Here is a 14,589-nt window from a genome sequence, read left to right as displayed (position 1 = left end):
CAGCCCTGCCCCAGAACGGGCCCTGCGAGCCGTCCACGGAAAACCTGTGGGCCTGTCTAGAGGTTCTCCAGCTCTCAGGCACCTTCGCTTCCTTCTCTTTGCTCCTGCAGGTTTTGTGCCTGCTGGGGCCTGTCCCACCTCAGATTCATGCTGGAGATACCTTGTTTCCTAGCCTTGTTGGAAATGCTGTCCACAGGTTCGGTTCTGCTGTCTGGTTGCTCTTTCTGTGTAACTGCTTTGCAAATGGGAGGAAAATGGCCAAGGTAAAAGAGGCTGAAAGGCGCCAAAGCCACTGCCCTCGCCTCTTTCCCAAGTCCTTCCTCGTTGGTTTTTAGCAGCTGAGGACTCACACAGCCGACCAAGAGTGTTCCTCAAACTGTCCTTTCTGGAAAACTAATGGTGCTGAGCCACTGTGAAAAAGCATTTCAGAATTAAACCCTCACATCCAAGTGGGCATGTGAATACTTAAAATTATACTTCCCTCCGCTATGCTGTTAGTAAGTAACAGTGAGATGATAATGAAAATTTGGATAATAAGAAGTGATTAGTTCTTGACTTGCTCCCCATAAACTAATACAAATGAATGAATAAAATATTTAAAAACTGTTGCTGAATTATAAAATCTACCCTGAGGCAAGTCTATCCGTGTAACTCTCTACTAAAACCCTCAAAACTCCTGGATAAGCTGGCATCACATGATTTTTTCTTGAGTTCTATTTTGCCAACCGAGGTTGGGAGTATTTTAAATTTTCCTCCATTTTATTATTTGATTGAGAATAAATATAGACACCCTATAGAGCAAAATGTAGCCTATCTTTTGCTTGTGTTTGTATATCTACATATAAATACATGTGTATTATTCTACATCCCTGTTCATATTTCAAACTGTATATTCTTGTCATATGCACTATTAAACTTCAAATACTGATATATGAATGAAAGTCTTTTCGTTCTCATTAATGCAAATCACAAGGAGCAATAAGGCTAAGGTGCAAAAAATCTAGACTTCAGAAATGCTAACCCTCACAGTCTTAGAGCTAAATAGGTTCTTGAATAGACTGATTTACTACTTCAATCAAAAACTCCTTCGCTAGAGATCCGCAAAGCAAAACATAAAAAAGGGTATTACAATGATGCCAAATAAACTAACGGCCAAAATCTCTAATTACTTAGCAGTTTAAGCAAAACACCAAAAAGAACTGCAAATAAAGAAACAAAACCATGTTGATTTTAAATCTCCCCCAATTATTTCTGTTTAATGCATAACTTAGGATGGCAGTAAGTACTACTTAATTCCTTAACAAATACTTCTAACATTATATCTTTAACTGTTAACTATAGATATGAATAAGTTATGGACAGAGGAAAACAAGAAAGAGGAAAGTCAAGGTTGTATAAGAAATGACAGTCATTTGGCACACGAGTAGAACAATGAAACTTCATTATTTGGATCAACATAAGTGCAGAAACCATTGTTGAACAGCAGCCTCGTTAGCAAGATTTAGTTCTTAAATATGGAAGACAGTAGTCCTGAATGGTATATGCATACTACTAAGGAGTACATTTCATTATCATAGAACTTAGTTTAAAGATATTCCAATAGTTTTTAAAAATTGCAAAACTACTTCTGAGTTTTGATTTAAGTTTCATTGATTTTAACAAGTTGAAATTCAGACATATTAAATTCCATGGACACTATGAGATCATTAGGATAAGCTCGGAGCCTTTTTTCAAGTTCTAATGGGAAAATATGGAACTAAAAAATTAGCATTAATTAACAGAATTACCAAGGCATCAAGAATAAGTGGGGTAATAAGTCATCCAAAGCAAAATGGATTTGGGCCAAAACTCTCCTTAAAACCTAATGGCACACTCTAAATGAACTCAACTTATGGGGAAAACAATGTAGAGTGGGCATGAACTGAAAAACCACTTCTGAATGCTGAGGTCAGAGAAATCGCAACGATGCCGTGTTTTTAGCATATTGGTAAACATCTCAAGTCTCATCCAAAGAAGCAAGACTGCCAAAAACAAACTACTAAGTCAGTGGAGAGCTCGCCAAAGGATGAGTCAGCACTCTCTGATACTTGATTTGTACAGCCTTACAGCATTGATGCCAGCAGCAGTGGGCAGAAGCAGACAACACAACTATTTCTAGTTTTTCTCTTCGTTCTGTGTTTCGGTTTGTTTCTTCCCAACAATATATAGCTGTTGTTTTTTAAAGATGTGATTTTACTTCACATAAAAAGAAAATCTTTTTCCCCCCAGTAGAGAACTGTGATTTTTCTACAGTTTCTGCAAACCTTGAAAATATTTGGTTTATTTCTCCACATAGTAACCAATATCGTCAAGAATATGCTTGAGCCTGTTGCTTTAAAAGTACCATGCATTTGCTTTACAAATGCAATACAAATCTGTCTTAGGTGTTATTAACTTAATAAGCTGTTTCCCATTGAGGTCATTTTCTCTTGCCCTCCCCTCTTCCCACCAAAATATTAACCACACTGTCAGTACAAACTAATCCCATCCAAAACAAGCGTGTAAGTAACAAATTGTGCAATGATCCCACCCCAACAAGATGAATGCTGGGAGTAGCTGATATTGCTGACCTTTCTGGCAGTAAAATTTTGCAAATACCCCATCCCTTCTCCCTGAGCTAACGGAGTTAACATGTCTCTCCGACCACCCTCCTATGCTGGCCAGACCAGTTCCCAACGTATGTACTGACCAACGGGGAAGTTCTCGACTGCTTTCCCCATTTCTGCTTTTCCCTGCATGGATCGGGCCACTCTCTCACCAGATGCTCACAGTCTTTGTCTGTTTACCCTCTGTCCCCACTATCGTGGTCTCTGTTCGTCCTAGGAACACATTTCCCTACCTCTTGTTCATAACTGGAATTTCAACCTTTCTCCTTCAATGAACCCTGATGCTCCCTTGATAACACCCTCTCCCCTACAATCATCTCAATCATAGGCTGTATAATCTTTCCCTCACAAACGCCAAGAACAAAAAGTTTACCCCACTTTCCCCTTAGCCTCAGCCTGACCACCCACTAGTACTGACTGTACTTGACCAGGCACAGTATCATCTGTCACTTTTAGAGACTGGCGATCTTCTAAAGTCTATCTCATTTCTACAACCTTTCATGCCCCACTTCAATCACACACTGGGATATGGCCACGCCTTAGGTCTCATCATAACTCAACACATCTTTCAGTCCCAAATCTCTATCTTGGAGAAATCTTTCACTGACGAACCTTCTGACCCTTGCTCCTGCTTTTTAAATATGGGTAAACCCATTCTTGCCCCCATGATCTCGATCTCTAGCCCCTCAACCCCCTTTGGGATTTCTTCAGCATGGGGGTAGCTCAAGTCCATTCCGGTATCACCCCTTTGAACCATTTACCCCCTTGGACGTCAACTATATGTACCACCTTTTAATTCCAAAGCAGCTGAGCCATGACGGAGTCACAGACTGCAAACCCTTGCCAATTAACCTCAGCTGCACTCTGTGGCAGTGTAGCAGTCAGTTTACTCAATTCCTAGTGACTCATGGTTGCCCCCAGCAGCAGTTCCGAACGTTTTCCATTCCCCACCGTATTTAACCCTATCCAACCCTGAAAGCAACTGCAAAAACTCCTATAAATCATATGTAACATTCATCCTCTCATTTAAAGGACTATCGCGTGTTCTAACATACAAAAATGTTTCTAATTTTAATTCAATTTAGGTTATTTGTGACATCAAATATAGGTGATTTTTTAAAAAGACCCAATTAGGGTAATTTTCATTGTAAAACTAAATGAAAATAATATGAAATGTAGCTATTTTTAAAATAAGTGATAATGCTCAAATTCAAACATGGAGTGCACAGGTAAAAAGAAAGCATTCTGACTGTTATCTTGATCAATAAGCTTAATCATTAAAAAAAAATATTACAGTCGTTTGTTGAAACTCTCCACATAGAGGTCTTTTCTCCTTCATTATATTTTCTCTGTATCTCCAGTCCCAACATGCCTGGTATGGAACAGGGTCCCCACTGAATATAATACTCCAGCAAGCATACAGAAAACAGTGTTTACTTATGTGCTAAATTGTGTATATATTTGTCCAGTGGAGTTAAATCATAAATCTATGCCACTAACTTTGAACAAATTACCTTCTGTAAGATTTTGTTTTTTCTTTAAAATGAGAATGAGTTAGATGACCTCTTAGATCCTTTCTAGCTTTAATATTCTATAATTAGTATTTATAACAGCAGATGTGAGCTCATTTAGCTTTTATGGACCAGAATTATCAAGCACAGTAAAAAATAGAGTCCTCAAGGAATTAAAAAGACATTTGAGGCAAAAGTACCACATGAAAAACAATACGAGATAACAGAGACTCAAATATTAACTGGTGAAGTAGGGGCTATTGGTAGAAATCACAGAATAACATCGTTTTGGTGAGGGGAAACTAGAGGAGCTTGGGGAGATTTCACACACAAAGTAAGAACTGAGCTCTTTTTGTGAAAAGGTGGGATATAAATGAATAGAGAGAATGGTGATAGGCATTACATATAGTCTATGTCTGTTTTAAACTCGAGCCTAATGAACTAATTCTTAAATGAACAAATTTGGAGTACAGAATGATCAGGGAAAATAAGAGTTAAAAAATTATTTCTCAGAAAGAGAAAAATTCCACTTCATTACTATATATAAATGTTTAATTATCAATTTCACAAAATACCTTCATAAATTATGATAGCTAATTCATACACCATTAGTCTTCCTACATCTAAAGACAAACATTGCCATAGATAATAAGCTGATATGTTCCAAGAACTATTTCTGGAGCTCTGAGGGTTTAAGATAAGGCTTATAAGCTTCAAAATGCTTTTAACACAGAAATGTTGAGATTCAGCTAAAAAAGGAACTTAAAGGGGAAAGAAATCAAGTCAGTACTAATGTAATTAGAGCACTTTCTAGCTACAAATGTAGATGTGCTATGAGAATTGCAAACATGAAGATCTGTATGGAAAGGTCTAACGCATTTAATACTCAAGTGGTGTTTATTATCATTGCACTGAAAATTTTACATTGGAGTTCATTTTCTAAAGCACACATCAAATGCATTTAGGGAATGCTGAGTAAAAGATGGATGCACCATAAATAAAGTTCACTTAAAAGAAAAAGAAAGAAAAGCTGTTAAATCAAGTAATTCATTACTATTAAATTCAAGGCTGTGCCTTTCAAAGTCTCAACTTACATGCATTTCTAATCATTTTATCAAAAGTTGTGGGATCAAATGCAGAAAATAACCAATCATAAGAGATGATTTTATGAGTAGGCTGCTGATTAAGATCACTATGAAAACTTCAGAAATGGGCAAAGTACTTCCCAGTGCATGAATGCAGAAAGGGGGCCAACCTGTACAATGCAGGGCAAGCAGTAATCTTAGATATAAGAACAATAACTCTGGGAAGACTATATAACAAGAAGAGCTTTAGGTAATTTACAACTTTAATTTAAACTGATACTTGGAGAGTGAAATCCATCAGTGTATCAGTGCTACTCAAGCATGCCCCCGCTGGCCAATGACTGACAGGGAAGAGAGGTAGATTTCAGATTCTGTGGGTATTTTGCAAAATCATTAGGGATTACTACATTTAAGACCAAGAAAAATATTATACATATTTTCCATCTTTGTAATACTATACATCTTTGCTTACTTTATAAATTTTTGAATATGTAGTCATTTTATACATCTTTAACATATACTTGCTCTAAGGTTTTTCCTATTTTGACATCAACTTTTTATACGGTTTCCTAAATTTCTAACTTTGATCATGTAAATATTAATACTGTCTTTCTCCCCAATCCAAATCCCTTACAATGACCCACAGGGTTCTGCAAATCTGATACCTGCCTTTCTTTTTAATCCCATCTCCTCCTACTTTCCCTTTTGTGATGGGAGAAATTCACTCTTCATGAAATCCACTCTAGTTTCTTGTGGTCCAGCTTCGTGGATGTGTGACCTCTGCAGGTGCACAGGGTCCCACACCCAGAAGAGATCTGAACTTGGCTTAATACTCTGCTTCTGCCATCTTGAAAATCGCAATAATTTTTTAACAAGGGCCCCACATTTTCATTTTGCTCTGATCACTTCAAAGTAGACAGCCAGTGCTGCCTCCTACACTCCCCTGTGGAATATGCTCCCCTCTCTCCTGTGCCCCAATCATGCCAACCTCCTTTCCACCTCCAGACCCCCTCGTATGTTGTCTCTTCCCTCCACTAGTTCTTTACACAGCTGATTCTTCCTCTTCCTTCAGTCTCAACACAAATGTTAACATCTCAGAGAGATTCTCCCTGATTTCTTTACTTAAAGTGCTTCCCCTATTCTTCTATCTCATTAGCCATTTATTTCTTTAAAGGCACTCACTACAATCTGTAATGATCTCATTTGCTTCCTTGCTTATTGTCAAAGGCCCCCTCCTCCTAAATGGAAAGTATCAAGAGACTCATAATCTTGTCTGTTTTGATACTACACTGATGAATTATCAGAGCTGGGAACAGTGTCTGACACATGGTTAGTACTCAGTATTTTTTGTTGCATGAATAAATATGTTAGTCATAATAATAAATGTCGCTTCACACATTTTCTTGAGGGAATTTTTTTCCTAGTTGAAGTTAGTGTACACTGTGGGTATTTCATCTGTATAATTCTGCTACATTGTCTAGAGGCTTCCTTTCCCCTTACAGGGCACCTATTTATTTGAGAAGATACCTAAGAATGTGAGTGAGATTTATATGTGTATATTTTATAAGTATTGCTGCCTTTCTGTCAATTTTTGATACAAATAGTAACTCAATTCCTTAAACCAAAGAAAATGTATAGCTCTATGAATACATTTTGGTTTGCTATTTGGGAGGAAGCTAAAAAATAGCTGTTGACAGAAAACGAAGGTAACTTCAGAAAGCATAGCTTTAGATCAAAGGAACAATATGAATTAACAGCCAGCACTAGTGAGGCTGTGGTAAAATCAGGACATTAACAAAATAGGGTAATAATATAGCCTAAACCTCTTTTGGAAAAGAACTTGGCATGAAGTATTTTGGCCATGAAAATACTCTTATTCTGCCTGGCCGGGCGTGGCTCAGTGGTTGAGCATCAACCTGGGATCCAGGCGATCAGGGTTCGATTCCCGGTCAGGGCACATGCCTGGGTTGCGGGCTCGATCAGTGACTCTCTCATCATTGATGTTTCCATCTCTCTCTCTCCTTCTCCTTTCCTCTCTCTGAAATCAATAAAGATATATTTAAAAAAAAGAAAAAAAAGAAAATACTCATATTCACCCATTTTTAGTACTTTATTCTATGGAAATGTAATTTATGTAAAATACGGAGTTATCTTCACAACCATATTTATGAGTGTTGTTTATAATATCATATAATTGAAAATAAGCTAAATATCCAAATTGAAGGGAATGGTTAGATAAATTAGAGTAATTTACTGATTTAAATAATCTGTTACAAAGAAAAATTATACTGTGTGACAACAGAGGGGAAAACTTATACCATATGCTCACTGAAAACAGCAGGATCAAAGTTACATAAATATAAAAATAAATAAAATCAGAGACATGGAAAAATACTGGAAGGTAGCTTATTCAGGAGCTAGATTTATAGATTTTTTTACTCTTTTCATTTTCTACATTTTTGTTAATGTAAATACATAACTATAAAAAGATATTTTAAATATGTCTGAAAGAAACATGATTTCCCATCACATAGTATCATTTTCAATGTAGGTCAGCATGAGCTCTTAAAAGAGTTTGCTGCCAAGAAAGTTATTTAAAACCAAAACACAGATATAAATAAATGTAATTAATTAATTTTTCTGAAAAATGTATAACGATTCTGTTAATGAATACAATATAGATATTTACTTAAAACAACAAAAATCACTAAGACATCTTAAAAATGATTTTCCCCCCAAAAGTTGTCTAAACTGAATAATTTTTGATGCTAGTTAATTCAAAAGCAGTATATTAAAACAAACAAACAAACAATGGCTCAGTACTCACAGGTATACAATATTCCACCATCGGATAATGTAATTTGTGACCTTTTGCTGTTCGACCTGAAAAAAAGCAGCTCTGGCAGACATCATAGTTAAAATGCTTCAGGCTTCTGTACCTAGAGAGAAGAAAAGAAAACTCATTGGCTTGCATGCCTATATTTAGTCCAAATCAATCACTTGTGGAAGGAATTTCATTCATCCAAATCACCACAAAAGTATATTGGCCACCAATGTGCAATTTGCTTAGTGACAGTGTACCTTGTCCTTCATTTGAAGAATGACAGATTTGAAGTTTCTATGGGTCAGAGGGGAAAACATCTCCCAGATCCCCCATCTGCCAGAATGGCAGGGAGTAACTAAGAACATACGTATATTCATATCCACAGAAAAAAATTAAAGAACAGGATTAACAGAATGAAAATGGAAACAGAATGCAAAGGCTAAGTGAGATTAATATTGTAAACCATTAAGTGCTGAGTAGCTTCTAAAATGACCCACGAAAATCACTTGCAAATCGATCTCAAGAAAATAAATGGGCATATACTACATCTAGCTTACTTTGGCAAGGGAGCAGCCTGGTCTGAAACATTCACCTACACTAATAATATTTCTTGACCTATCAGCACGGCTTGACAAATATGACTGACATCTTGCCTTCTAAATGGAGTTTTGCCTGTTTCTGAACACTCCTTGGCAGAAAGCCACTCTTTTCTTCATTTGGTGCCAGACCCTTGTACTATTAGTGGGCCCTGCACCCTGCTAAAAATATGTTTTTCAGTCTCTCTTGCTGATTGATGGTGGTGACCAGTGGAATACAAGTCAAAGTCACTGAGTGGGATTTCTAGTCGGGATTCCAAGGGACTGACTCAGTCGTGAAGGGGCACAGTTCCACTTCCTCCTTCCTGGAAAATGACCCTGCCATCTAGAAGAGCCCTTCTGATAGGGGGATAAAAGGAGGCTAGAAGAGCCCTTCTGATAGGGGGATAAAAGGTGATGGAAGGAGGCTTCCCTTGGGTGGTGCACACAAAAGGCAATATACAGATGATGTATTATAGAATTGTACACCTGAAACCTATGTGATTTTATTAACCAATATCACCCCCAAAATTCAAATAAAAAGGGCCATTCAGTTAGCATGGGGCAACCTTGAAGATGGAAGCCACGTGTTAAGGATAACAGAGCATAAAGCCAGAACTATGAAAAGGGGGGTGTTGGTCAAAGGGTACAGACTTCCAGTTGTAAGAGGAATAAGTTCCAGGAATCTAATGCGTAGCATAGTGAGTGTAGTTAATCATACTGTATTATACACTTGAAAGTTGCTAAGAGAGTAGATTTTCAATGTTCTCATCTCAAAAAGGACATGGTGATTATGGGACATGATGCAGGTGTTCCCTAACACCACGGAGGTAATCATTTTACAGAGAGTGTATAAAATCAACAGGAAAGAAACTTTAAATTTACATAATGTTATATGTCAATTTTATCTCAATAGAACTAGAAAAAAAGAACAGTGAACTCAGATGTCAGGGAAGCCACCATTCAGTCTTGGATTCCTATCTTTGGACTCTTCTTTTTACATGAAAAGAAACTAAACTTCTATTTTGTTTATGCTTTTATTAAGCAGCTGAACGTAATCCTAACTGAAACAATTCCTAGTTTGTAAAACATTCTGCAAATCTGAGATTTCATTAAAATTTAATTTGGAAGTAATTACAGAAAAACTCTAGCAGTATGTATAAAAGTTCAGGGGAAATAAATGAAAAAAAAAAGTATATAAAGTGGTAGCAGAGTCAACTGGGACAAAATTAGCATCACCCCACAGTGCCCATACTCCTCTATCTTTAGTTCTGGAGTTGGCGTTTCCTTCTTCCTTGTAGCTCAGAGAAAGAGAGAGCCCTTCACCTGAGAGCTAATCAGGACCAGCTCTCTTGGCCCTGCCTTATTATTGGGGTGTCCTTGCTTTATTTCCTCTATGGGTAATCTTTGTGCAATCATTAAGTTGATTAGTTTGAAGAAATCTTTGCTTGGTCTCATCCCTAAACCAGATACCCACTCTAGACCTGTTTCCCCTCCGTTCAGAAATTAAACATTTTAAATGGACTACGTTCTCAAAATAGAAAACTGGGAAATACATATGCAAGTAAAAGGGAGATGATAATACTGACATAATTTCTTCAAGTTACAGCTAGCCTCCTCGAGCAAGTGTACCGCACATGCTAACCTGCTTATCTTCTGAGCCGGAGACGTGCCTTCAACGGTATCATGACGCGGAGAGTTCTTTCTAAAATAACCCATGACTTCTCCTGAGTCAAGGGTCAGTTCTCGCATGCGGTGTTTAGAATCTCTCTGCTGCACTTAAATCTCTACCATCTTTCTAAAGCCCTCTTTCTGATTTCTGCAACACTATGATTCTTTGCTTCTCTTGAGAACCGTGATCATCTTTCCTATCTCGCCTTCTCCTGAGCGTCGTCATTGCTCAGGCTGTTCAGTAAACAGTGCCCTATCACCTTTAGGCTGACCTCCTATCCCACTAATGCTTATTAGTTATTGGTAATGAGAAAAAGAGCTAATATTAATGAATGCCTGTTCTTTTTGTGATAGGGACTGCCCTAGTCTCTTTTCATGCATTAATTATTCCCTGGGCAGGGGGGGAATGCTCACAGGATTTGAAGTTGAAGATACTCAGATTCAGGAAGGCCAAGTAACTTATCCAAAGTCACACAGTCAAACGGTAGATTCAGGATTCAAACCTAAGCAGCCGGACTCCAGAGCTAGTTCTCAGTACACTACCTCCTGCACGTCCTGCTATAACCTTGACCTCTGACCACCCACCTGGTCAACTCCACATCTTTTCATTAGAGACATCTACATATAAATTTTATATTAAATACCTGAAATTCAACATTTAACATCATTCACCTTTTGTAACTGCTCTTTCATTTTTCTCTTATGAAATATTTCAAGCTTATTCAAAAGTAGAGAGTATAACATAAACATCTATGCATCCGTATCTCAGCTTTGTTGAATATAATGTTGTGCTACAGTTGTTTCAGGTTTTTGTCTATTTAAGTAATAAAATGTTAAAGGTACACTCAAATGCTAATAATTTTTAGTCTTTTGTCCTGTCCTTCACTCTCCATATCCACAGCCTTTGAGAAATCTGGTCCCTCTACACCTCTCCGGGCTACAGCAATGGCTGTATGTGGCCTGTTTCACATAAGCCAGTCTTCCCAAATCCGTTAATCTGGATGTTTCCTGTGGTGTCACATTACTTTTTATATACAGCATATTACTTTTGGTCTAATAGTCAATGTCCTAAACCACTTGTTCTGTTCAGTATCATCTACTCGCTTCTTAATGTCAAATCTCACCTCTTCTAAAAAAATCTAATCTTTTTAAAAAAAAAAAAATACCCTATTGACTAAGAGCATGAACTCCAAGGTCAAAAACACTGTATCTGAATCACAGTTTTGTCTTCACTTATTAGCTATCTGGCCTTGGGCAGGTTGCCTAATCTCTGAGTCTTAGTTCTTTCATGTGTAAAGTAGAGATAATCCTACCAATTTTACAGGGTTTTTATGGAGAGTAAATGAAATGACAAATGCAGAATGTTTCAGCACAGTGCCTGGCATCCAGTAAGCACAGATAACCAGCAGTGATTATTAGTTCTGATGGTTGTACCTCATCTGGATTATCTTCCCACTCGTACCCTGAGCTCGCTACATTCCAGCTTTTCCTTTCCTCTCCGTCCATCTGTCTACCAGGTGCTTCAAACGCGGCCTCGCTGAGAAACCTGCTGCATGTAAAGGTACCTTTCCCATCGTTCCCTTCCAGGGCTGGGCCTCTGACTTGCACTGGCTGTCAGGCTCATGCTGATTCTGCCTCCCACGCACTACTTGCCTTTCCATCTCTTAAACTGCACAGCCTCGCTGGCACAAGGCACTCGGGACTTGTCACTCTGTAGACTGGCTCCCCTGCCAGGAAATTTACATTCAATTTCTTAGTTTGCCATCCACAGAAAATACGATACTCTTCAAAAACCTATGCTGGCAAAGTCAGTCAAATGAAAGCAACTTGTTTAGTTCAGGATATACTGACACAGGTACTATATACCACAAAACCAATCCTAGCCACCCTGACTGGCCTCCATCAGCGAAATCACCATCTTAACTCCTCTGAGGGATGAATGAAAGGCGCATACAGAGCCTTGAGTTCCACTGCTGAGGAGGCTTGTGTTTTTTCATAACTGATTCCCAAATGAAACTGGGGTCATTTTCTAGATTCCTCCCTAAAGAGAAACTTATACGTTCTAATGTATACCTATCTTAAGACAAAGAGGCAACAGGACCGTGACAGCCAAGACACTTCATCCTGGGGCCAACCAGAGACCCTCTCTGCTTTGGGGCCACATACTGATGAATCCGACACTGATTACATTAAAGTGTGGTGCTGAGCAACGCTCCTTGTGTGTGGATAAATAGGGTTTACCTACTTCACACCAAACCTGGCAGAAGCAGAACAAAGTAACTCAATTACTTCTCAGTTATTATTTAAATTTTGCTCTCTGCTTACCAAGTTTGATCCCAAAGGCCTCAGAACATGACCCAATCCCATCAGGGCCATAGATGTATAAGGAGCTGTGCAATTAACATGCATGAACATTTCTGTGAAGTGTGTGATAGGAATTCAGAAAAGTCCTTGGTTCCAGAGCAAAATAACATTAGTAATAATAATATAACAAGCTTCATGTACTGGCTTAAAAAGAAATTCCATTTTTAGATAGATGGAATATGCTGAGCATCTCACTGACTTAGGAGGCAACCCCTCAATGGGAATGAATGGAAGGGACGATAGACATACACTGAGATGACATACACAGAGCAGAAAATTGTCTCCTGTCACCACTGGCGGTAGATCTTACCGGAATCCAACAATCGGACATTCTTTACAGATGTTGCATTTGGCCTGATGTTTTGCAGTCTCTGCTGCTGCCACTCGGTGTAACACTGGCAGCCAAACCATGGACTGTGGTTCCAGGCGCATCCAGTCTATAAACTCCTTCACACTTATCTCTGGCTTGTTATTATTCTGGGGATGAAACAAATACGTGAAAAGTGAAGAACATTTCTTCGTTTAAATAGCAGCACATGCTGCTGCTTCATAAGCTTCTGAAAAATCTGTGCACAACTAAAAGTTATGTAGTACTTCCCAGGTCCATTAAATCATGAAGCATTTAAGGTTTTTCAAGGAAAGAAAATTCTAGAATTTAAAAAGATAAAAAGCAGAAATTGTCATATAGGAAGAAGAAAAAAAATCCCAATATCTGCATATACTCAGATTTAAAGAAAACTAAAACAAAACCTACCCTATTCCAGTTCTTCTTTTCACATATATACTTTAATCCCATAAAGTTCACTCATCTGAGACAGTAAAAATTTGTGAAACTAAAAACTCCCTGATTACTTTCCAGACTCGAAGGCCATTATAAATGCTACTTAAAAGCTGTTATTGTTGCGTCCTGCTCCAGTCCTGCTCCAGCATCATGCTGGGGGCATAGTACCATGAATGGACCTGGCAAGATTTCAAAATTTATAACAAAATGTATGAAACATCTTAGTCCCCCTGTAAATCTTACCACTAATTTATTTTCATATGTGCAAAATTAAATTTGTACCAATGCCTTTCTTCTGCTGTTGTCAAGGTCATTCTATGAACTGGCACATGGGAAATTACATTTAGAATTTTCAATTGGTATTTTTTTTCCCTATCTCTAAAACAAGAAAAGGGGCCATTATAAAACGTAATAACCCGTAACATCAATTCGCCTTAAAGAGAGGGTGAGTGCATTTTTTCTCCCTGCAATGATGAATCACTGAATTTGCTCTGAGAAAATATCTCTAGTCTGTACTTTATGCAAATGTACAATATCAGTAGTAACAGTTCTAACTAAAATGCTTTATGTACAGTGAGCCTTAAAAAGAAACAAAAATGCTTTTCCAGTTTAACATTAGTTACAGACCAGTATAACACTCTACATATATCATTCCCCTTTTATACATAAGCTCTCAAAGAAAAGATCTTATTTTAGTAAGTTTAAATTTATATATTTTTAAAAATCTTGCCTCCAAGGAACTCAGGGCTTTTTATTAATTTATGAGGCAAATATTTATTAAGTAGCTGTGATGTTCAAGGCATTGTGCACAGGGATACAATAATAAAAAGATAAAAATTATCCCTGTTCACAATGCTTAGGTTTATATGAAAGAAAAAATGAAACAGGCAATTATACAACTTGGTACATAGTTATAACTGTAACGAGCATCCCAAGAAGGCAGAGGAGATCCAGGTGAATACAGTGAGACGCACAACCTCACCTGAAGGGGCAGAGAAGGATTTTCAGAGGGGGTGAGATTTAGGCAAAGATCTAAAGAATAAATAAGGTTAGCGATGAGAAGGGAGTATCACATGGTGGGTGGAGGGTATGGAAGAACATTCTGAACAGAGGGACATGTCCAAAGGCGCTAA

General features: G+C 37.9%; 1 protein-coding gene across 6 annotated transcripts in view; it reads right to left on the bottom strand.

Moving 5' to 3' along the window:
• UTRN (utrophin) overlaps positions 1–14,589 on the bottom strand; it is a 398,636-nt gene that overhangs the window by 29,285 nt on the left and 354,762 nt on the right. For all 6 annotated transcript variants that reach the window (XM_081141495.1, XM_081141496.1, XM_081141497.1 and 3 more), the window contains 2 exons: positions 12,986–13,152; positions 8,069–8,180 (listed from right to left, as the gene is read on the bottom strand). In XM_081141495.1, coding sequence (XP_080997621.1) covers positions 8,069–8,180; positions 12,986–13,152 — 279 coding nt within the window. The remainder of the gene's footprint in view (positions 1–8,068; positions 8,181–12,985; positions 13,153–14,589) is intronic.

The sequence above is a fragment of the Miniopterus schreibersii genome (assembly GCF_964146895.1).
Source record: "Miniopterus schreibersii genome assembly, chromosome: 6".
In the NCBI taxonomy this organism is placed as follows: domain Eukaryota; kingdom Metazoa; phylum Chordata; class Mammalia; order Chiroptera; family Miniopteridae; genus Miniopterus; species Miniopterus schreibersii.
The sequence above is the reverse complement of the archived record's forward strand: the minus strand, read 5'-3'. Positions and strand labels throughout refer to the sequence as shown.